This window comes from Tenrec ecaudatus, chromosome 14 (assembly GCF_050624435.1).
Source record: "Tenrec ecaudatus isolate mTenEca1 chromosome 14, mTenEca1.hap1, whole genome shotgun sequence".
Classification (NCBI taxonomy): Eukaryota; Metazoa; Chordata; class Mammalia; order Afrosoricida; family Tenrecidae; genus Tenrec; species Tenrec ecaudatus.
In genome coordinates this window covers 45,549,472-45,575,139 of record NC_134543.1, presented here as the reverse complement: position 1 = coordinate 45,575,139, position 25,668 = coordinate 45,549,472, and the positions used below count along the sequence as shown (strand labels likewise).

The window sequence follows — 25,668 nt, the reverse complement described above, 5'->3', positions numbered from 1 at the left end:
TAAAACCTTCAGGAACCCTGCTGATGCAATGGTCAAGCAGTTGGCTGCTAACCAAAGGTCAGCTGTGTGGACCCACCAACCACAGTAAGGGAGAACGAGGCAGCAGCCTGCTATGGTACAATTCTACCCTATCCTGTAGGGTTGCTACAAGTCAGAATTGACTAGGTGGCAACAAGTGCATTGTTTTAAATATTTAAAACAAGTTTGCAGAACAAAACACTGTCTGGTCCTGCACCATCCTTACATTGCTGTTATGTTTGAATCCATTGTTGCAGCCCTTGTGTCAATCCACATCATTAAGAGCCTTCCTCTTTTTCACTGCCTTTCCGCTTCACCAAGCATGATATCCTTCTACAGGCACTGATCTCTCATGGCAACATTTCCGAAATGTGTGAGAGGCAGTCTCACTATCCTTGCTTCCTAGGACTGTGCTGGCTGTACTTCCAAGGCAAATGCGTTTCTTCTTCTGGAAGTCCATGCTAGTTTCAATATTCTTCAGCAGGACCATAATTCAAAAGCATCGATTCTTCTATAGTCCTCCTTAGTCAATGGCCAACTTTCCCCTGCAGATGAGGTGCTTGAAAATACCAGGGATTGGGTCAAATGCACCTTAGTCCTCAAAGTGCCAACCCCACTTAAAGAAGTTTTGTATAGCTGATTCACCCAGTGCAATGTATTGTTTAAATTCTTGACTGCTGTTTCAATGAGAATTGATTGTAGATCCTAGCAAGATGAAATCCTTGACCATTTCAAAATGTTTTCTCCATTGATCATGATGTTCCGCATTGGTCGTTGTGAGAGTTTTGGTGGGGTTTTTTGTTTGTTTTTAACCTTGTGTTGCAATCTGTCATTGATCTTAATCAGCACATGCTTCGAGTGGAGCAGAGGGTAACGCCCATTTTATAGTGTCCTTTATTAGACATATGTGGCAGCGTGCGACACAGTGATATGAAATGTAACTTATGCACTTTCCTCCCAAAATTAAAGCACTCATAAGATTTGGAGAGAAAATAGTAGTTCTATATTTACTTTGGAAAAAAAGGAACAATAAATGTCCTCATCTGATGGGTACCACAGAAGAATGGGAAGGCCAGGACGCTTCACTGTGGTGAGACGAACCTGCACATAGACCCAGAGGGAGTTTAAACAGAACAAGGTGCTGTTGTTTAGGCATCCACAACTAGAGAAGCTGGGCTACCAGAGGGAGAGCACGGCATCAGGACTGGATTGGCTAGCACAGGATTTAACAGCCTGTGGCACGCAGGGGGCACAGCCTTGTTTGCAGAAAGTGAAGTGGACCTGTAGTGCTGACTGATGAAGATCAACTACTACAGAGTTCAGTGTGGATTTTACCTTCACATAAGGAGAACAAGAACCCTCACGTCTGGATCGATAAACAACATCATAAAAAGAGAAAAGAAGTTGTCATTGATTTCATTTCAGTGGGCTCCACAATCAACACTCATGGAAGCCCCCACGGACACCTACTGCCATCAAGTTCATTCCAACGCCTACGAATTCTCTGTAGGTTTTCCAGGGAGGTCCATTTTCATGGGAGCAAATAGCCTGACCTTTCTCGTGGAGTGGCTGGTGGGAACCACTGACCTTTTGATCAGTAGTGACGTCCCTAACCACTGTGCAACCAAGGTTCTTGTATATATTTGCAAATATTAGAAAAAAGGAAACTCCTTGCCATCCAGTTGATTCTGACTCACAGGGACCCTACAGGGCAGAGTAGAACTTCCCAGAGATTTCCCTCATTATATACATTATTAGTTACATTATTAGGAACGGAGCACAAGCCTTTACATTTTTCTCCTTTTCCTTTATTATTTCTCAAAACCATTATTGATATGAGCTCATGAATACCTATTATGACAATATTGTAGCTAAAACACCAGAAGATTTAACAAAATGAGTTACTATAAAAGCACGGCAATAATGAAAACCGTGTATGCAGAGGAAACCACAAAATTCAAAATGTCGCCGACTTTGGATGACATTTAATGACAGCTCTGACAGGAGCACATCTGAAGGTTCAAAAAGTAAACTTGCAGAGTTTTAGCCTTGTGGGTATGTTAATACATGTAAGCACGATGTTTCTGTCGCTATCACTGACTACAGGGATATTTTAATTAAAAAATAAGATATTTATGCTGAAACATGGGACAGAAATTTCTAGTCAGTCATTGTGGTGTCACTCCCTCTGACACTGTCACCCTGTGATGACACTCAACTCCCTGAGTGACACCAATGGTACAGGGATTCCAATGCTGTCCCTCTTTATGGGAGCAGCAGCTGCACCTGTCTTCTGTGGAGTGGCTGCTGCTGACCTCCCAGAGAGCTCCTTACCCACTTCATCAGGGACAATATGAAGCCTAGTGACTATCTCAGGTCCTGTTTTAGAATGAGTTGAAGGTCGTTTACATGTATAAACATCAGATACTGTTTTTCATGTGAGTTAAAGAAAATCACTAATCTAGAATAATTGCTTAAAGAGATAAAGGCTCTTAAAAGTCATGGAAGAAGTCACTGGAGAAGAAACCCGTCCCTCAGTGGGTCATCGTCTTCAACTGTGAAGTTTGCCGTCCCCGTGTAATGGGCTTGCCCCGCCACTTCCACTACGACAGCTTTAAAATCACCACATTTTGCTTCCTGAAGAAGAGAAAGCATAATATCAGAAGTCTGCGCACATATCTTCCCTAAAAGTTACACTCATGATTTTTTCCCTCATTTTTAAGAAAATCTAAGGCTTATTCCTATAAGCAAGGGCAGGTCTTCAGGAGAGAGACACATTGAAATGTGTAGTGATAAGTGTAGTGATAAAATGGGGGGGGGGAGGGGTGCGGATTGGAGAGGAAAAAGACTAGAAAGCCAGAAGCCTGTTAGTTCATTGGTCAAATCCAATTACTAGGGCAGTGTTTCTTGAGGATGGAGGAAGGGAGCCTAATAAGAGACACTTTGGAGATCACACCTGGTGACTAATGAGGAATGCGCTGATCATGCTCAAAGTTTGATGGTGCCATTAACCAAGACAGGAATGAGAGGAAGAGCCCATTTGAAGAAGAAAAACTTTTTTTTGAAGAAGTTGAAATTGAGATATCTCTGGGACAATCAATTAGTGTTAAGCATAGGGACATTTGGGAGTCTAGAAGTAGGACAGAAGGACATGGGGAATTAAGGTCTGGAAGTCATCAGTGATGGATGGTTGGAGTTAAAAGCCCCAGAAAGAGGTGGATATTGCTCAAGGTCATTGTGTTAGTCTGGGTATATTAGAGAGACAAATCCACAGAAACTCATGTATAAGAGAGAGTTTTATATAAAGGGTAAGTGCACATCAAGAAAACATCCCAACCCAGTGCTGCCCAAGCCCACAAGTCCAACATTAACCCATATGTCCGACACCAATCCACAAAGTCCTCCTCCATCTCACAAAACACACACTATGATGCCAACTGCAGGAGGGAAGCGAAGTCAGTGAATGTGTAAGCATCTCAGCGCTGGCAGGGGTCTCCACACAGCTGCACCAGCACCCAGGACTGCATCGGGATAAGTCCATGTGGATTCTCCTCAGGGATGTCCTGCAGGAAGTGAGCCTTGCCAGCTGAAGCAGGCAACTGGCTAAAGGCAGCTGCACCCTGGTGCGACCATCACAAAGCAAGAGACCCGAGAACTCGAAAAGCAAGGCTCACCGAGCCATTTATCCCTCCGCCCTTCAGTTAACCCACATGTGTTTATCGGCCAGGTTGGCACAATAAACTTAGTCATCAAATTGAAGATAAGAGGGATGCGAAGGAGGCTAAGGGTAAATGTTGGGGACACCTAAGTGGCAGGACAAGAAAAGGAAGCCAGGGCATGGAAAGAGACGGAGAGGTACAATGCGAGAGCCTTGAAGGGCTCAGCTAGAGAAGGAAGGCTCATGGTGCAAGTGAAGATATCTGGGCAAGTATGATTAATAACTATAACATTGATGACTTCAAAACTTATCTACAGATGACTGTTTTCTGATGTTTAAATATGGATAACCAAGGATCTAAGTTAAAATGTCAAATATTAGATTAAGGTGCAATGGTTTCACTGTAACATTTTATAAAGATGCTATAATGTAAAGCCTCACTGAACATTTTTGTCTAATAGTGTAATGTCATGCTGAATAGCATTGGGTCTGAGCTCAGACGCCAGGACTCACACGCTGGCTCGTCAGACAATAACTGTTGGGCATCTGGCAGCTACCTATCTTCCCTATTGCTCCATGTTATCTCCTGATGCACATGTTATCTCCTGATGCAACGATAATAACAGGACCTAAAAAGGGAGCATGGTAAAAGTGAAGATATTTGGGCAAGTATGAATAATAACTGTAATATAAACGACTTCAAAACTCTTGTAGGAATTAAGTATACAATACTTGGCTCAGAGAGCAACTTAATAGACATAGATTATTATTGTATCACTGACCTCAAATGCTCAGGACAATGCATTCTACATTTATTAATAAGAAATCAACGAGTGTTACCCAGGTAGCTTCTCTGGAAAATTCTAGCAAACATTCAGAGAAGAGCTCACAACAAGTCTACTCAAACTCTCCCAGAATTTAAAAAAAATATGGAATACCCCCAAATTCATTTATGAAGTGAATATAATGATACCCAAATGAGGCAAAGATATCACTAAAAAAAGGAAACGATAGTCTAATACCCGTCATGAGCATATAAGCAAGAATTCTCAATAAAATCCTAGTCAGTCAAGTTCAGTAAAATATGAAACAGCAGCATATCATCACCGATTGAGATACATGACAGACATGCCAGGATGGCTCAACATTAGAAAAGCAATCATTTTAATTCACCACATAAATAAGACAAAGGAAAAGAACCACATGATCATATCAATTGATGCAAAAAGGAATTTCACAGAATCCAACAGCCATTCCTGATAAAAATTCCAATAAAATAGGAAATTCCTAAGGGCATATATACTAAACCAACAGGCAGTATTAGTCTCAGTGGCGAGAGACTAAAAGCTTTTTGTGAATGGAAACCAAACAAGGATGCCCTTTGTCACGACTTCTATACAATATTGCACTAGAAGTCTTAGCCAGAACAGTAAGGTAAGAGAGACAGAGGCATCCGAATTGGTAAAGAAGAAGCAAACTAATCTCTACTTAGAGATGATATCTTATATACAGGACATTCCAAAGATTCAGCAAGAAATAACTGAGGGGCAAAAAAGAAAAAGAGAGAAATAACAAACTAAAGGAAAGATTTAGCAAAGTGGCAGGGTCCAATAGCAACAGGAAAAAATCAGTCAACTTCTCATTCACTAACAGATCTCATTCATTAGCTTTTCCAGCACTTTTAAAACTCGATTTCATTACAAAAGTTGCATTTGTTAAGATTCACATCCTATGACATAAAATCAAAGAATTCTTGAGAATATCAAAACAAAACAAAACCAGCCACTCATTTAGCTGTTTCCTAACTTTTTGGTGTTAGGACCCTGGGGAGGTTCTCAAAGAGGTCTTACTTATTTAGCTTATATATCAATGTTGACTGTATTGGCAATTTAAACAGGCATAATTTAAAATATTTATCAATGCATTTAAAATATAATAAACCCATTATTACATGGTAACATTTTTGTGGGGAAAAATTCCAGGCCAATAAAGAAATTAAGAATGTGGAATTGCTTTTCACTTTGCAAACATCTTTACTGTATGATTTACTAGAAAGCAGTTAGTCGTTGTACGCAGCTGGGGTTTCTCAGCTCATGCAGCCTTGGGAAAACCGCTGTGCACTTGTGAGAGAAAGAGAGTGAATGCAGATAAGGTCTTAATATTATTGTAGAATTAAGTTGGACTTTGTTGGCCTCCTGGGAGAGACCTGGGGACCACCAGTGGCCTCCCGACCCCCTCTGAGAAGGCATTGACAGAGGTTTTTACCGGCCTGTTTTCAAGTTCTCTTCTCGGGCTAAGTGAAGAAACCTCTGGACATCTCATTCCGGCCTCTTCAGCCTCACAAACACATTTACAAATAAGACGTTAAGGAGCCCACTCACTGTCACAGCCTTCCCTGTGAATACAGAGCCAGTTACACTGCTTTTAAAGGCTCTGGTCTGGTTCAGTCCTAGGAGCCCTTTGTGATACTGCAAAGCAATCCGGGCTGTCACTCCCGAGCCGGTTGGGCTTCTGTCAACCTGTTTGAGAACAAAAGAAAATGCGCGCTCACGTGTCTTACTTACAAGTGCATAAATTTAAAAATAAATATGGGCGATAACATACTCAGTGTCACACAATGTCTTTGCACAATCCTTCATGTCTTAAAATGTACTCTCTCGGGGTACAAATATGGTGTCGAAATTTAAAATATTTCTGGGTGGTGTGGTTGATATAGAAGGTAATTTCTACAAGCTGGAGAATATAATTGCTACAGAAGACGTTTTTAAATGTTTTTAGATCTAAGTAGAGACCAAAATATCACCTAGATTATTCAGAAGGGACATTATATGAGGGTGACACCATAGGGAAGCTTCTTAGCGCCATGCCCCAAGATGAAGCAGAATACTTCACCCTCAGAGCCCCTGGAGATGCAGAATATTCTGCAACCCTCTGCCAAGCAGAATTTTCTCCCTCAACTCCCCTCCATTCCTGTCCCCCCCCCCCAACCAGTTCAAGCCAATCCTGCTCCCCTCGGTGGAGAGGCCAGGAGGGCTTCACTAGGGACAGGGGAGTTCCCTTCACAGGGCAGGGAATACTAGGAATGGAGAATCAGCATTTCCCCCATTAGACTGACACCGTTTCAAATGCATGGTGCATTAGACAACATACCAAATGCACAGCTGGGTCTCTGAGGGAAGTAAACTATTTCAAGATGACTTTGTTCTAAAGAGAAAGAACTACAGTTGTCATAGGACAGATTAGTAGAGTCCAACATTCCTGGTCAGGTGATAGCTGAACCGTCTCTCTCTTTATACTGGTCACATAGGGAAGTTCCCCGGGGAAAGCAGAAAGTCTACTTGTAAGGTACATTTAAGATTCACTTCTCTCAACAAAACCACCATCTAGTTCATGAGAACCTGAGAGGAGCCATCATCAGATATGTATCCTGGCCGTAAAGGTCAAGGGAAGATGCCTTACAGCATGTGAAGAGAAGCTCAGTTCACATAATGGAAGAACTGAGTACTGGGAATTTGCCTATTAGCTCACATTATCTGCAGCACAACCCCCTGTAAGAGACAGGGTAAACATTCACCTTGTTTGGTTGAGCTGAAAAAATTGGGCCATAGAAAAGTGGGGTGGCCAGCTAGGCAAGGAACTTACCCCCATGCCCCAACTTTCATCCAAAAAATTAACAGGAGTATAAAGTGATACAATAACACGAGGGAGGCACAGATATCTTAGAATAACTTGAGGGTTTGTTTTCTTTTTCAAAGAAGAATTCGCCCAAGGTACAGTTCAGAAGGGTTAGGAAAGAAGGAGGCATAGAAATGGAAACAGGTAGGAAGTGGGATAAGCAATGTACATTGTAGGAATTGCAATCAATGACATGAAACAATATGTGTATGAATTGTTTACTGGAAAACTGACCTGCACTGCATACCTTCACACAATTCACAACAAAGGAAAAAAGCCCAACCTGGTTGTCTGCAAACACACAGATGTTGGTAGTTGGTTCTTCACTATAAGTGTCTTTCCCATCTGTTAATATGGTTCCATACAGAAAGGCAAGATCTTCACTTTCGGGATGACTAATTTTAAACTGAAAGCAACAATAACAAACACCACATGTAAAACATTTTCATCCAAACTTACCTACAAATAATTTAGATGACCTCTTAAGCCTATTTTTTCAATAGTTCAAGGTCTGTTGACCTTTAGGAATATTTTCCTGAATCTGAAGGGGTGCCACATCCTGGCCCAGAAGTCTATATTCCTTGGAGACTTCGTTGCTCTGCTCCCCTGGCTGTTCTGTTCCATGCCCTTAGTGTTTTGTCGTGGTGTGGTTGGGTCAGATCAGGTGCAATTCCCGCACTGTCTCCAGTGTTGTCCCCTGTAGGGCTACGGAGCGAGGGATGTTGTGTCTCATAGTGGGGCTGGCCATATGGTTCTCTCTGTGCATTGGTTGTTCTGAGCAGGGATATCATCCTCAAGGCTTGGTGAGCCAGGATGTGCTCCACTCTCTTATCCTCCCCCTTCATTTGCTCCTGTGTGCTCTGATCAGACATGTCCCTCTCCCTGAGCTGTAGCTTCAGTGCTGTCCTCTATCCTTTTTAATCTTTTTAAAAACATTTTATTAGGGGCTCATACAACTCTTTATCACAATCCACACATATACATACATCAATTGTATAAAGCACATCCATACATTCCCTGCCCCAATCACTCTCAAAGCATTTGCTTTCCACTTAAGCCCTCTGCATCAGGTCCTCTTTATTTTTCCCTCCCTCCCCGCTCCCCCCTCCCTCATGAGCCCTCGATAATCCAGATTGTTATTTTGTCATTTCTTGCCCTATCTGGAGTCTCCCTTCCCCCCCCCTTCTCTGCCGTCCATCTCCCAAGGAGGAGGTCACATGTGGATCCTTATAATCAGTTCCCCTTTTCAACCCACTCACCCTCCACTCTCCCAGCATCGCCCCTCACACCCCTGGTCCTGAAGGTATCACCCACCCTGGATTCCCTGTGCCTCCAGCTCCCATATGCACCAGTGTACAACCTCTGCCCTATCCAGTCCTGCAGGGTAGAATTCGGATCATGGTAGTTGGGGAGAGGAAGCATCCAGGATCTGGGGGAAAGCTGTGTTCTTCATTGGTACTACATCGCACCCTGACTGACCCATCTCCTCTCCTAAACCCCTCTATGTGGGGATCTCCACTGTTCGACACTTGGGCCTCGGGTCTCCACTCTGCACTTCCCCCTTCATTCACTATGGTATATATATATATATATATATATATATATATATATATATATATACACACCTATATATATATTCTTTTTTTTCCATGATGCCTTATACCTGGTCCCTTTGGCACCTCGTGATCGCACCGGCTGGTGTGCTTCTTCCATGTGTTAATCTTTATAATTTGTACAATACTTTTTTTTCCAGAAAGGCATCTTTGTCTAGAATATAGACTCTAGGTGAATAAACAACGTCTTAAAAAGCAAAGATGTTATTTTGAGGACTAAGTTGCACCTGACCCATACCAAGATATTTTCATTTGCCTCCTAAGCATGTGAAAACTAGACAATGGGGACACATGAAGAGGACCTCATACAATTGAGTAATGGTATTGGAGAAGAATATGAAATATATCAGATTGGTGGACGAATGAACAAACTCTTGAAAGAACTACAGTCAGGCTGTTCCTTATAAGGAAGAGAAAACTGCATCTCATATATTTTAGCATAAGGGGACAGCCCCTAGAGAAGGATCTTACGCTTGGTAAAGAAAGAGTAACAAAAAAGCCCGTGAAAAAGAGGAAGCTCCTCGATGAGCTAGATGGAGCCAGTAGCTGCAACACTGGCTCAAACACAGAGACCGTTCTGAAGAAGCTACAGCACTGGGCACTTGTTCAATTGAACCACTATGAGTCAGAGCCAATGGATGGCAACTAACACATCACAATTCTTTTTTTCCCCATTAAATTGTTTTAATGAGTCTCAAAATTCTGTGACAAATGTTTTGGCAAGTTTTCTCCTTATAAAGTACTGATTTTAAAAACTAATAACTTAATGCTGCCGCCCAAAAAAGAAACAGGTGGTCCACAGACATTCCTTTCTTTCAGAAAGTTTTACGATGCACTGTCGTCATCAACCAGTCAGTCTTTGACTGTTTAACTTTGATGACCAATAGAGACAAACTGGTCTGAGACCGATCTTCCACCAACAATGGAGACTGGGGTGGCAGGTGTGATGGATTATATGCATTTAGCCTTCTGAGCCTTCTGGGCAGATTTGGTGACCTTGCCAGCTCCAGCAGCCTTTTTGTCCACTGCCTTGACGGCACCCAGAGCACCTGTCGGTCTCGTGTCTCACACAGCAAAACGACCTGTAGGAGAGCCAGAGCAGCTATCCACCCGCATGGGCTCGCCGGGTACCAGGGCAACAGTGGCAGCATCGCCAGACTGCAAGAATCTGGGGCCGTCTTCCAAGTTCTTGCCAGAACAGCGACCCTTCTTCTCTTTGAGCTCAGCAAACTTGCAAGCGATGCGGGCAGTGTGGCAATGCAGCACAGGTCTGGCCTGGACGGCTCAGGATGACCGCCCGAGCAGTGCAGCCAGCTGCTTCCATCGGTGGGCCATTTTTGCTGTCACCAGCCACGCTGCCACGGCGAGCATCTTTGACAGAGCTGTTCCTGACATGGAAGCCTCCAGTGTCCCCAGGCAGAGCTTCACTCAAAGCTTCATGGTGCATTTCAATAGTGCTTCACTTCAGTGGTAACATTGACAGGAGCAAAGGTGACCACCATACCGGGTTTCAGAACCACAATTCCACTCTGCCCACAGGGACCGGGCCGAGACCACCAATCTTGGTGATGTTCTGGAGAGGCAGGCGCAGGGGCTTGTCAGCTGGGTGAGCTGGTGGCACATGCAATCCAGTGCTTCAAGCAGTGGAGTTCCACTGGCATTGCCATGCTTAACGGGTAACCTTCCACCCCCTGAACCAAGGCATATTAGCATTTAGTTCCAGCATGTTGTCACCATTCCAACTAGAAATTGGCACAGATGCTACTGTGTCAGGGTTGTAGCCAATTTTCTTAATGTAGGTGCTGGCTACTTAACAATTTCCTCCTATCTCTGGGGCTGTAGGCTGGCTCAGTAGAATCCATTTTGTTAACACCAACAATGAGCTGTTTCACACCCAGTGTGTAAGCCAGAAGGGCATGCTCACAGGTCTGCTCATTCTTGGAGAGACCAGCTTCAAATTCACCCACACCAGCAGCAACCATGAGGACAGCACAGTCAGCCTGAGATATCCCTGTGATCATGTTTTTAATGAAGTCTCTGTGTCCGCGGGCATCGATGATGGTCACATAGCACTAGCTGGCCTCAAATTTCCATGGGGAAGTATCAATGGTGAAGCCAGGTTTACACAGCTTTTGGTCTATCCAAGACCCAGGCAGAGTTGAAGGAGCCCTTCCCCATCTCAGCAGCTTCCTTCTCGAGTTTCTGGATGGTTCTTTTGTCAATTGCACCCCATTTGTAGATCGGGTGACCAGTTGTGGTGGACTTGCTAGAACTGAAATGTCCAATGATGATGACATTGATGTGGATCTTTTTTCCTTTCCCATTTTGGCTCAGGTTTTTGTGATGGTTTTCACTGACACCTATATTCTGGTGGCAAACCCATTGGGGAAAAAGAGTCACCTCACAATTCTTATCATCCCTTGAACCTCTTTTCAAAGTTGTTCTTCATAAAGCTTCTACTACAGGAATAGCCACATTTTATACCCTCCTTCCTATCCTGAACACACGCTCTTTATAAAACAAGGGGCTTCACACAGTTCATGGAAAAATTGGTTTAAAATGGAATTTTCCCACAAACTTTGTGAAGGCACTGTTCCCAGGATGGCCTGGCGGCTCAAACACAACGAACCAAGGCATAAAGTAGTCTCATTCTCAGGAGCTAGAAGGGGATATGGAAAAAACAATGCGCAATCACTGCCCCTGAGAGTCTCTGAGACCGGAACTCTTCATGGAGTAGAAGCCAAGTGATGTGGATGGTCAAATAGGCTCCGCCCAAACGTGTAGCACTTCTTGAGCTTCTTGGGCCATCTGGTGGTTTGATGCTTGCAGAATTTCTGTAATGTTTTAGAGTATGACTAAGATGATGGCAGTATTTTAAAGCAATTGACTAGGTTTGTGTTCTTACAATCCATAAGCCCATCTAAAACCAGACCCAAGAGGACTTTATATTGAAGGTTTGTTTTCCATTTTCCAGTCTGGGTCTCCACCTCTATGATACACTCTTCAGAAGTGTCCTAGTTTCCTAGGGTGTCATAACAAAGTATCACAAAGTGAGTGACTTGTGAGGTGCCAGAAAGTCCATTCTTATGCACAGGGGCCCCGTGTACAACATAATGAAACATTCTCATGTTTATCCTGCTGAGTGACTGGTGGTTTCGAACTGCTAACCTTGTGCCTAGCAGCCCAGTACATATAGCCTACTATGCCACTAGGGATCCTAGAAACACATTCTCTTCTGAAAACGACTTGCATTGATTGAGGCTCCCTGTCTACTGCTGCAACCATTTTGGAATTATCTTCAGTAAAATTGAACTTGCATGTGGTATTAATGATCTTGTTCAATAATTTCCACACGGTGTTGACTCACCTTTCTTTGGAATGAGCACAAAGATGGATCGCTTCCAGTCTGTGGGCCAGGCAGCTGTCTGGTACATTTCTTGGGGTAGGCAAGTGAATGCTTCCAGAGTTGTATCAATTTATTGAAATGTTTTGATGGTTATTCCACCAATATCTGGAACCTTGTTTTATGCTAATGCCTTCAGTGTAGCTTGGATTTCTTCCTTCAATACCATTGGTTCTTGATCATATGCTATTTCTTGAGATGGTTGAACATTGACCAATTCTTTTTAGTACCATGACTGTGTATTCCTTCCATCTATACCAAAACATCATTCAATATTTTGCCCATAAAATCCTTCAATATGTCAAGCTGAGGTTTGATTTTTCGCTTCAGGTTTTCTTCAATTTGAGAAATGCTGAGAGTGTTCTTCCTTTGTCTTTCTAACTCCATATGCCTTTGCCTGTGATAGTACAATACTTTACTCTGTATTCCGGAACTTCCTGAAATTTTCTGTTGAGTTCTTTTATTTAATCATTTCTTCCATTCACTCTAATTATTCTATGATCAAGAGCAAGTTTCAGAGTCTCTTCTGACATCTGCTTGGGTCTTTTAAAAAAAACTATTATTAATTGGGAGTTAATACATATATCATTCCATAGTTCACTCACATCAAGCAGTATTGTAAAATTGCTACCACAATCAGTTTCTAAACATTATTTTCCTTCCTGGACTCCTTGACATCTCCCTTTTACCATCATCCCCACTGTACCCCACACCCCCAAACCCTTATTCTACTTGCTGTCCCTATAGGTTCATGAATCCTAGATTTCATATACCGAAAATCAGAAAAACATATAACACAACTCCAAGAGGGTGACCCCAATGACATAACACTTCTGAGATAAACCCTAATATGAACAAACAAAAAGCAAAAGGAAACAAAACAAAAATCCAGAAAATGCTGAAAACCAGATCAGGTTCATCGTGCATCACTTGTGTCGTTTTCATGCTAAGCGTTTTTCTCCATGGCAGGTTGCCCCACCCGGGTTACCCACAACAGAAGTACAATGGCCTTCTCGGAATCAAGCATTCACCCCAACCTCTTGACTTGAATTTCCAGTGGGGTTCCGTGGTCACTCTTTTGGGAGTGTCCGCTGATTTGGGATGACTGAAGAACAATGTTGTATAGCAGGATCTTATTGATTTTCTCTCTCTCCCCACAGGAAACTGACCCCAGCTGAGATGAGGCATCCTCTTTCAAAGCCATTTTCACGATGAACAAATGAAGAGGTGGGATATGGTTCACAGACTATGGGCTGGCTTGGGAGACTGGATTAACAGATTACATATCCTGAAAGCAGAAGCCTGCCTTCGTCTGGGTGTTTATCCTTATAGTGGACATATATAGTGTTTGCTTTTTTGAGACTGACTTAAATTCACCCAGCATCATGGCTCCCAGGCCCATCCATGTCACGAGGCATTGCATGGTTTCATCACCGTGTCTTTAGGAACGGGTAGTACTCCGTGCATATGCACCAGAGTTTCTCTGCAAGTACGATGTTCGTGATGTCATCTCACAACTTCACAGGCTTCAAGTCATTAGTGTCAATGTCTCAAATTTGTTCTTAAAACAGTCTCTAAATTCAGATGCTCTTGTTTTGGCTGATGCCATTGAGCTTCTCCATAGTCTCTTCCCAAGATGCACTCCATTTGAATCTGGGGAGGGCTACATATGTAGTTACTATGAAAAGGGTATTTACAAAGTTGCTGGTTTTGCAAACTTCTATCATGTGATCTCTAGCTTTGTTTCTGTCACCAAGGCCACATTACCCAACTACTGATCCTTCCTCTTTCTCACCATCCTTTGCATTCCAATGGCCAATTAATTATCAATACATTTTGATTGCATGTTTCATCAATTTCAGACTGAAAAAGGTGGTAGAAGGTCTTCACCAGTAGCTTTAATGATCAGAACGTACATTTGAATAACAGTTTTATTAACTGAATTTTCTTGTAGGCATGTAGATACAATCCTATCACACGCATCATTGTACTCCAAAAGAGATCTTGAAATATTCTTTATTTTTATGACAAATGGGATGCTACTCCTCTTGAATAGGTCATTACTGGCATAGTAAATCATATGATTGTCTGAATCACAATGGCCAATACCAGTCCGTTTCAGCTCACAAGTGCCTAGGATATCAATTTTCAGCTGCTCCATTTCATTTTTCTTTTCTAATTTCTTAGATTTATAATTTATACATTGCACATTCTAATTATTAACAGCTGTTTTCAGCTGTTTGTTATAATTTTGAGCCATACTCTTATCAGTAAATGAAGTTCCCCAAGGCGTTCCCCCATTCAGATCACTAAAGTCAACTACTTTCAGGAGCAGCTCTTCCCAGTCATACTCTGGTGTCTTCCGACCTGAGGAGCTCATCCTCCGGCACTCTATGCGGCAGTGCAGTTCTTCATGGGGTTCTCTGTGGCTAACCCGTCTGGAAGCTCCACTGAACTGCGTTTGCTCACAAGACGGAGTCTGCTGTATTTGAAATACTGGTGGCAAGCTTCTAGCACCACAGCAGCATGCAAACCACCAGAGTAGGACATACTGGTGGGCAAGCGGAGGAAATGAGTGCCTTGAAGTGACATCAATTTATTATCTCACAGTTTCAAGGATCTACTTTTGTTGTTAGGTGCCGCCAACTCAACCCTGACTCACAGTGAATTCCTGCTTCCGGTGGCTTCTGGTAGTCTGGCATTTCCTAGATTATGCTGCATCGTCCCAATCTGCCTCCATCTTCAAATGGCTGTCTTCCCCTCTTTTTGTAAGAATATCATGATACAGGAATATAATAATATTCTTATAAAAAGGGGGACTATAATAATATTCTTATAAAAAGGGGGGAAATGAAGATTGATTTACTACTCTAGTGTCATTTAAGGTTAACTTAACCGGTAAACTCTCAACAACCCTCTTTCCAAACAGTACCACCCTCACAGGTACTGGAGGTAAGGACTTCAATGTATCATTAGGGGGTCTGTAATGCAGTGAATTATTTAATATGGCTTATCTAGCCAGAGCCTGTGTTAGTTCTACCAAAGGACCTTCATTTTCGTGATGGGTCTGAGTAAGAAAGTGGGAGAAGATACTAATTGGATTGTGGTTCACCTGTGAGTGATTGTTAACAAGAGTAATTGTGATTGCCATCCTCCTAAGTATACAATGAGCTAGCTCAGAAGCAGGAAGTAGGGAAGTTTTATTTCCAGCAAAAGAGAAGAGCCAGGAGTGGAGCTATTCCTTGGATCCCCTCAATCCAGAAGACAGCTGTGACATCAGGGAAGTGGCAGAAGAGCAGCAGCAGCAGAACCCGGAGCCAGTGCATGAGGCAGAGCAATGGACTTCCTAGCCAGTAGAGCAAGTAAAGTGGAGTGTTTGGGGGCAGAAGCTGGGCACACAATTGGGGGAGTTGGGTTTTGCTGAGTCAAGGAGGTGGAGCTGAATGTCTTCAGGTTGAGGCCTACAGTGGATGGGGCATGCCCTTTGGGCATTCATTGGTAGTCTGTAAAGAGCTTAGTGAAATTGCCTGAGCCGGGAAGAGGCCAGGCCAAGAAGCTGAGGGTCAGAGAGCGGCCTGCCTGCAGGCAGAGTACAGAAGAGCGTGTCTGGATGGAACAACTGTATCCTGAGCATTTCTCATGTGAATTGTAACCTTTTTACTACCCTAAGAAACCTCATAATGATGAGTTCTGAAAATGAGCTCAATGTGGCCGGTGCACCGAGTTCTCCAATCTAGCTTAAAGGCGAGAGCTGTGGAAGACAGCAAGAAAGTTAGAGACAGCTGTGGGAGGGGCAGCTGGTGTGGGAATTGACAGGAAGGCTGGAGGGAGGGGCGTGTCTGACCTCTGCGGTGGTGATCAGCTTTGGTGGGTGGAGGAGGTTGTATGCACGCCCTGTGCCGTGAAAACGGGTGCAATTCAATCCACACCCAGAGGTTTGCTTCCCATGCTTCCCTCAGTAGACTGAGCTCCTGGAAGGGGAGGCTGGTTTTTCCTTTGGATCACAGGTATTTAGCAGTGCCTGGTCAATGTTTGTTCAGAGACTGAATGGACGAAGATGAATTTATATTATCGCCCCACCCCCACCCTACCTCATCCTCTCAATTAGCTTTCTCTCAGTCTACCTCAGCAGTATGAATGGTCAGGATATATCATTAGGAGCTCAGGTGCCGTAGTGGTTATGCAGTGGGTCGCTAACTGCATGGCTGGCAGTTTACAGCCACCCACTGCTCCGTGGGCCACACACTGGGCTTTCTACTCCCGCAAACAGTTACAGTATCAGAAACTTACAGGGGCAGTTCTACCCTGTCCTCTAGGCTCGCTGTGAGTCGGCACTGACTCGATGGCAGTGAGTTTGGTTTGGTTTTGATATATCATTAATCAAAACCGTATCTCAGAATCCCTCCTCCCGAATGTCATCCCCCCTTGCACAGCTTGGTGAGAAATTCAAAATGACTCGCTTTATTAAGAAAACTCTGCTTCTGCTTTTTTTGTATTGAGTTAATGAAAAGCCAAGTGAATTTATTTTATGCCAAATAGTGTACTCTAAAACTATTACCTGCCTGTTTAATGAGATAACAAAATCGATGTAAATTTGGAACTTCAGAACTTATGATGATGAAATAATTCAACAAATGAAAGTGTATCATTGGACTTTGGGAAAGAATAATTTAGAACTGTACTATGGTGTAAATGTTCATTTTCCTATTAAAATTATGTTAAAGATTCATGAGTATTAAGGAATAAAATTCCATAATTAGTATCTTTGATACAATCATAAGAGATTGTTCACTTAGAATAACAATTTTTATATGCCCAGCCATGGAAAAACTGTATATTTCATTCTACATGTAGTTCCCATTTCAAGGTGAAATCACATATTTGTGGCAGAAATGAAAGCACATTCTAGACTTATTTGTTATCTGTATTGACTTTATCAGAATATTTTCCCAAGATAAAGTTAGACTTACATAAGTAGTAATTGAAGCGACTTCTAAGCAATATAGAAAAAATTCTCTGTAGGACTTAATGTTCTTCACGAAGCAAGAGAACAATTTTTCTGACTTAATAAGGCGATACCCTATATTTTCAAGTCTTCATTAAGTATTTTCAAGTTTTACAGAGAGAGTGATCAAAGCTCATGAATTTAAAATTAGTTGAATATTCTACTGTACGCTTAAATGATCACAAGCATTTCCAGGGTGCATGTATCAACAATAGTCTTCCTTGATTGAACACCTGTTCCCAGTCAGGCACTAGGCTAAGTCTTTAATCTGGTACAGCTGAGCCAATTCTTATGAAGCAGCTATGCTATGACTGACATTGTACCAACAGGAAACAGGCACAGAGGTGATGTCCAAAGTTCTAAAGATTGCAAATAGTACAAGAGACAAAGCTAGAGCCCCCCTATAATCTGGCTCTAATGCCTACAGAATGTAGCCACTACCCTCTTCTTAGTGCAGCTAGTAATTTAACTATGTAAATCATTCATCTTCTCTGTAAGTGCAACGATTTCGATTTGCAAGTCTACTGACCTGAGTTTTGACTGCTGCCGTCACTGCACTTGCAGCATCGACAAGGTCCCTCGTCTTGGCAGAACAAAGGTTCAGTCCAAACTTTTCAGCACTGACAAAGGCATAAAATGTGCCACCATATGCAATGTCCACCACCACCTTCCCGTGACCAGGAACATCAACTGTGAGATCTAAAAATGTTTGAAAAGAAGTTTGTTTTAAATAAATTTTTTTTTAAAGTTTGTTTTCAATTTTTTAGCCCCAAAGCACAGCATTTAACCCCCCCTCCCACCCCTGTGGCTTGACGGGGATGGTTCTTTTCACATTATTGAGTAAATATTTTAACTTCACGTCGACTTAAATCTCTGTCTCCTGAGAGAGAATCTCTAAAACCTTGGAATTCAACCTAGTGTCTTTGATGAGGACCCAGACTCCACCTGAGAGTTTATACTAATGAGGTAACTCAGGTTGGCTAGGTCAGAAAGACCCACTTCTTATCAGCCAACCTGAGTCAATAATGCCTCAGAATGAGACCCCAGTCAAAGCTCTGGACATGAAAACTCTGTGGGCTTCCTGGTTGGTGAAATGCATTAACATACATGGGTGTGTAGATGTGCATTTTGGGGACTGTGATAGGTAGGCTTATTGTGCCAACCTGGCCAATAGGAACATATAGGACTAATCAGGTTGCAGTTTGATTGGAGAGCATGGCCTGCCCCTCCTCTTGCTCTCGTGATCAGACCAGTTTGTGGCTGCTTTAGCTAGTTCTCTGCTTCAGCTTGTGAGCTACACTACTGTGGGACAAGCCAACCCATTGATCATGTCACTAGAGCTTGAGGCTCCTTTGAGACCTGCTTCACCACACTGCTGGTATGTTCATTGCTTGAGCTTGAGGCTGTTGGATCCTGTCGCCTTGCATTGCTTGAGTTCACTATCCCATCCAGGCTTGCTTCACTAAGCTCCTGGGCTGCTGCCTGTGGGTGGACTCTGCCTGCATTGCCTGAGGGAAGACCCAGCTGTTTGCTTCCTTGACTTTGGACTCAGGACTGTTCCATGGAAATGAGTTGAATTGAGCCCTCTGTACTGCTGTGTGGACAAATCAGCTGTTATATTCTTTTGTGCTGTATAAACCTATCCACATATATGTATATATATATATGTGTGTGTATCTATTTATATATATATATATATATATATATATATATATATATAAATCATAAGTGTCCTAGTTTTGTTTCTCTAGAGAACCCTGCTTAACACCTTTTTGCTCTATGGGACTCTACATTTGTTTGGGTTTTTTTGCTATAATAAAACTGTCATAAGTATAGTTCTTTCCTGAAGTCTGTGTTTCAGTAAACGATCAAATCCAAGAGATTAATGGGCCCAGCAAATCAAGAGTGAGAGGGTCCAAAGGGCCTCTGAACATATGGCTAGTATTGAAGGTGTAGAGGGAATCCCTGAAATTGGAGCTCGCAGGTTAAAAGTGAGGCGAGACCCTTGAGTTTAATACTACTGAGGGAGCATGACCTCACTACCACTGAGCTGAATGCCGCTGCTTTCTGAAGCTTCAGGCAGTCTAGGACCGTGCCCTCTGCTGGGTGAGATGTGACCCAGCTCTAGAAGTGCTGAAATGGAATTGATCATAGGTTTATTTGATTCATATACACATTTGGGGTCAGAAAAGTGGAATTTGGTATCTTTATACTCATCATGAAGTGAATAAAACAAATTAAGTAAATAAGCATCAGGAAATATAATAGATCTTTAGCAAGGTACCTATTTTTATTGTTGACTTAATGAGGCTCGCATAAGTTATGGAGTGTCTGAATGCCCTTACTTTTCCAATCATGCATAAATATTTGCTAACTACTCTGAGACGCTTTCTAGGAAACATCAGAGCTAGAGAGATGGGAAACCTGAGACAGCAACTTATGACAACTGTGAAGGAAAACACAGCCCCAACCAAACCAAATTTGGACTTATAGCAACCCACTGGGGTAGGGTAGAACTTCTCTGCGGGGTTTCTAAGCTTTGAATGTTTAAGGAAGCAGACAGTTCCATCTTTCTGCCCTGGATCAAGCTGATGCATTTGAACCACTAACCTTGCAGGTAGCAGCCTCATGCTTAATGCACTGAGCCACCAGGGCTCCTTAGTGTAATTCCTCAAACCAAACCAACTCACTGCCATCCAGTCAATTCTGACATGCAGGACAGCACTGAACTGCCTCTGTAGGTTTCCAAGACTGTAACTCTTTACAGTAGAAAGTCTTGTCTTTCTCCTGAGGAGCAGCTGGTGGTTTTGAAATGCTTTACCTTTCGGTTAGCAGCAGCCCAGTGAAAAGCCCACTGTGCCAGCAGGGCTCCTCTGTAGCTCCTGGCCCCCACCAATCTACAAGGATGCTTACAATAGCAAGAAGACTGGATCGTGTTCATTTCTTCCCCTCAGCAATAATGTCCAAAAGGAAAAAGGACTATGTAAATTATATGTAAACATTTACTCATCTATTTTCTTTATTTGTATGCGTGTGTGTGTTTTAGTCTGACTTTTATGCATTTTTTAAAGTAGAGAAGTTTGGATTTTGTTTAAACAATGTAATGTGACTGCTCATGCCCGCTAAGGATTATGCTGCCTCACAGTGACGTTTGCAAGAATTTCTGTGTGTATGGGCTAACCCGCTCCCAGCTATGATGCCGTGGGCAATCCTTGGCCAGCTGTCCCGTCCCAGTCAAGGGAGTGCCCCCAACTGCTGCTGAGGTTGCCTAGGGGAAGCGGTAGCCAAGCTAGGTAACCATTAGGGTTTTTTGATGCAGCCTGAACTAGAAACACCCCTTTTTTTATGTGCCCGCCCCAAACCAAGTGTCACGTCATTCTCTCCTAATGGAGAAAGTGCCATTTCCCCAAAGGCATTCTTCATTAGCTTGCTGCGAGACTGACAAATGCCTGGGGTAGGAGTGTATCTGTCGTAATCAGGTGCAGCTGGAGTCCCATTCCTCTGGGAAGATCAAGCTGGAACATTTTGGAGCAGAATGATTTGTAGGGCTCGAATGCTTGGAGGAAAAGAGGTGATGACTCTATCCCTGGATGACTAAGTCAGTTGCATCCTGAATAGTTAAGCATCCTACAGAGGGGAGTCAGTTGCTTAAATGACAGAGACCCGAGGTTAGCTTGCCACGCCACCCCCATGACAGCTCTCCCTCTCGGTAATGGTTTGGTGTGAGAGTCTACCTGACAACCACGGTGCTCTTGACGAGCCACCAAGAGCTTGCCAAAGCAGCCGACTCCAACTCAGGGAAGGACCAAGTGTGTCACATTAACATGTCCTCCAGGGGTTTTCATGCTGAATATTTTTGCAAGTAGACTGCTGAATCTGTCTTCTCAGGAGGCGCTGGGTGGATCTAAACTTCCGACCTTTTGTTTAGCAGCCCAGCATATTGATCACTTGTAACATTCAAGGGTTTCCAAAGGCTATGCCTTAAAACCAAGCCAAACTCACTACCACTGAGTTGTTTCAGAATCATGGTGATCTTATCAGACACAGTAGAACTGGCTATCAAAATCTGGAAGCAGCCCACCGCATCTTGTTCCTGCTGAGTGACTAGCAGGCTTAAACCTCAACCTTTGGATAGCAGCCACGCCCTTGAACCAGGGAGAAGCACTTTAGTCACTGTGCTCCAGGGCTCCTAACGGTTCTACCTCCACAGCCATTCCAACTCACGCTGCTGTTAGGTATATCAAATTGGATTTGAGTCATAGTGACCCTATGCACAACAGAATGAGACACTACCCTGTCCAGTGCCGTCCATACAATCATTTTGATATCTGAGCTCATTATTGCAGCAACTGTGTCAATCCATCTCATCAAAGATGGATTTTTATTTTGGCTGATCCTATACTTTACCAAGCATGATTACCAAGTCCTTTTCATACACTGGTCTCTTCTGATAACATGTCCAAAATACAGGAGATGAAGTTTCGCCAAGTCTTGCTTCTAAGGAACCTTCTGGCTGGACTTCTTCTGAGGCAGATTTGATTGTTCTTCTGGAAGGTAGTGGTCCTTTCAAAATGCTTCTCCAACACCATGATTCAAATGCATCAAGTCTTCTCTCTCACTGCCATCGAGTCAGTGCTGACGCAGAGCAACCCTGTGGGTTTCTGAGACTAAACACTTACAGGAGTAAAAAGCCAGTCTTTCTCTTTGGAGCTTCTGGTAGTTTTGAACTGCCAACCAGGCAACTGCAGCCCAAGATGTGACCACTATACCATCAGAGCTCCTCAATTTTTCTCTAGTCTTCCTTATTCATTATCCAGCCTTCACCAGGATGAGACGATGGAAAATAACCACGCCTTGGATCCGGCCTACCTTAGTCCTCAAAGTCTGCCATTGCTCTTCAACACCTTCAGGAGGGCTTGTGAAGATGTGCCGAAGGAAGTACGTTGTTTGATTTCTGCTTCCATGAGAATTGATGTAGATGCACTCACAAGGAAATCCCTGACAACCGGGATCTTTCTTCCTTTGTCATGTTGTTGCACATTGGTCCAGTTGTGAGGATTTTGGTTTTCTTTACATTGGCCATAATCCATGATCTTGACCAGCAAGTGTTTCCTTCCTTTTGCCTTCTTCAAGTAACGTTGTCTCTTCAGTGTATCAGTTTATTAATGAGCCTTCCTTCAGTCTTGAAGCTGTATTCTTTTGCATATTGTTCAGTTTCTCTGATATTTGCTTACTATACAAATTGAATAAACCATGATTTTAAACCATGCAGTATTCCCTTGTACTGTTATCCAGTGTGTTATGATGCACACAATCAGATGCATTTACATAATGTGTAAAACACGAGTCAACATTCTGTATTCTCTGCTTTCAATGACGACCCATCTGGCATTAGCAATGCTAGCCCCACTCTGTGTCCTCCTCTGAACCTCTGTCAATGTACTGCTGCAATTGATTCTGAAATGCCATCAGCAAAATCTTATTTGCATGTGATATTAATGATATTATTTGATGATTTCTGCATTCTATTTGGTCACCTTTCTTTGGAATGAGTACAATTAAGGAGCTTTTACAGTTGGTTGGCCAGGTTGCTGTCTTTCAATTTTGACTTACGTGACTGTGTGCTTCATCAGTTTAAAACATTTCAAATGGTATTCTGTTAATTCCTGACGCCTTGTTTTTCCCTCATGTCTACAGTTTATCTTAGACTTCTTTATTCATTACCTTTGGTTCTAGGTCATATGCTATCCTACCCCTTGAAAATTGTTGTGGGTTGAGTTCTTTTTGATACAGTAGTTCTGTGTATTCCTTCTATCTTCTTCTGATGCTTCCTGTATCATTTAATATTTTGCCCATAGAATCCTTAAATATTACAAATTGAGACTTGAATTTTTCTTCAATTGGTTCAGTTTGAGATGAACTGAGCATGTTCTTCCTTCTTGGTTTCTTTACTCCAGGTCTTTGCATATTTCATTATAATGCTCATCTTCTCAAGCTGCCTGAGTTAGTTTATTGTGCCAACCTGGTCAATAAACACATGTGAGATTGAAGGACGCAGGGATAAATGGCTCAGTGAGCCTTGCCATTCTAGTTCTAGAGTCCCTTGCTTTGTGATGGTCAGACCAGGGTGCAGCTGCCTTAGCCAGTTCCCTGCTTTAGCTGGCACGGCTCATTTCCTGTAAGACATCCCCGAGGAGAAGCCACATGGACCTACCCCGATGCACCCCTGGGTTCTGGAGCAGCCATGTGGAGACCCCCTGCCAGTGCTGAGATGCTTACATTCATTGACTCAGCTTTCCTCCTGCAGTCAGCACCGTTGTGTCTGTTTTGTTAGATAGAGGCCTCTGTGGATTGGTGTTGGACATATGGGTTAATGTTGGACTTGTGGGCTTGGGCAGCACTGGGTTGGGATGTTTTCTTGATGTGCATTTAACCTTTATATCAAACTTTCTCTTACACATGAGTTTCTATGCATTTGTTTCTCTAAAGTATTCAGACGAATACATTGCCCTCTGGCATGTTCTGTTCCGCTCTTGTGCCACTTCTTCCGTTTGCTTTGGCAACCCAGAACCCTCTTGATGGCAGTGGGTGGGTATGTGTGCACGCTTAAGAGCAAGTGCTAGGGTTTCTTCCAACGTCCACTTGAGTCGTTCTTTTCCTATAAAGGAGTTTTCCTACTATGAGTCTTTATGGGAACAGATAAGCTCATCTTTCCCCAGTAGAATTGGTGGTATGTTTGAACCTCTAACCTTGAACTTTGCATCCTAATGCCTAACCCATAGGGCTACCCATGCTCCTTTACAGGCTGTGTACACCGACATAATTCTTTATATCTTGCAGCCTTCCCACCTTGAAGAATGTATTTTATCTTAGTTTTTTCAAGGACATTTTATTTCATTCTCACAACTCTATGAGACAATAATATGAGAAACAGTGACATAGAGAGGTTAAGTAATTTAAGGCCAAGTAATAGTTAAGATTGTATTTGTTTTAAGGGGTGGAGGAGGACTTGAACCTAGACAATAAGTCAGCCCCTGTTCATAAATAAGAACGGTAGCATCTCTTATCAAAAGTGCCTATTTCATTCAATCTGACTTAATTATCTTCCAAAGAAGTAGGGAAGACACTTTTTGCAGAGGTAGAAAAGGAGACAGGGCTGGGGGTGTAATAGGTTTCTCATCTGGTAGAATCATAATCTCAGAGGCACAGAGGGGCAATTCTACCCAGTCCTATCGGGTGGCTATGAGTGGAATCGCCTCAATGGAAGTGAGAGGTTTTGTTTGTTTTGAAAATAATGTATCTAAAGAGGGATACTCAACTTTGTTTGAAACTTTAGGATGTTGGCTGTTCATTGATGTCCTTGACCTTATTTACTTTGCTTTTCCCAGTGGCGAGCAAGTTAGTCTGTATTGCACGATTCTCCCCAAGGCAGCAGGTAAGTATCTGCAAGATAATTGAACTGCATGCACTGGACCACTCTGCAGTGCTAGCATGGTGTTACACATTTGCAGTGACTTGTAATTACTATTGTATTAATAACAAGCACTGTGGTTAGTTGCGCAGGTGATTCCAGCTCGCGCTAGACTGTTAGTGTTGTTAGTTGCGTCCAGGTTGTGGTAGCAGCACCGCCAGGGGCTGAGAGGGTCCCACCAGTTACCTGTGACCAGCACAAAGGCTGGGACGCTGTGGAAGCGCACTGGGCCACTGCTGCGGCCCCCCTCGCACGCCACGAAGGCAGCCACCAGCCCGCAAGGGCAGTGGATATTGACCCGGGCCTCGAGGGCACCAGCAGGGGGCGCAGGCACCAGCCCGAAATCAAGGGCGAAGCGGCCCAAGGCCAGGACGGCGTGGCCACACATGGCGCTGTAGCCTTCGTTGTGCAGGAACAGGACGCCTACGTGGGCATCCGGGAACTCGCTGGGCACCAGGACGGCCCCGTACATGTCCCGGTGACCCCGGGGCTCGAACATGAGTCGCCGTCGCACGTGGTCGAGGTGCTGGCGCATGTAGCGCCTCTTGGCCAGCAGGGTGGCGCCGGCCACCTCCGGACAGCCGGCTAGCACAATGCGCAGGGGTTCCCCGCCCGTGTGCATATCCACCACCGACAGCGTCGGAGTCTTCGGGTCGTGCGGGGGCACCCAGGGCACAGCCGGCGCGGGCTCCATTGGCTGGTTTGGCCGCTCGACCTCGGCCCCCGCCGTACGCCGCTCAAGCCCAATCACCCAAATACCTGCAGCCAGGCCGGACGAAGGACAGCCTGAGGGGCGGGGCCTCGGAACGCAGACCCAGGAAGCGA

At 43.5% G+C, this 25,668-nt stretch overlaps 1 protein-coding gene across 1 annotated transcript; it reads right to left on the bottom strand.

The window, feature by feature from the left end:
- Positions 1 to 998: 998 nt before the first annotated feature.
- On the bottom strand, positions 999 to 25,655 carry L3HYPDH (trans-L-3-hydroxyproline dehydratase). Its single transcript, XM_075530699.1, has 5 exons — positions 25,030 to 25,655; positions 17,902 to 18,071; positions 7,635 to 7,757; positions 6,058 to 6,195; positions 999 to 2,655 (listed from the first exon to the last, which is right to left on the bottom strand). Exons 1-5 carry the CDS (start codon positions 25,535 to 25,537, stop codon positions 2,530 to 2,532), a joined length of 1,065 nt encoding a protein of 354 aa, XP_075386814.1. The 5' UTR covers positions 25,538 to 25,655; the 3' UTR covers positions 999 to 2,529.
- Between the last annotated feature and the right edge of the window lie 13 nt (positions 25,656 to 25,668).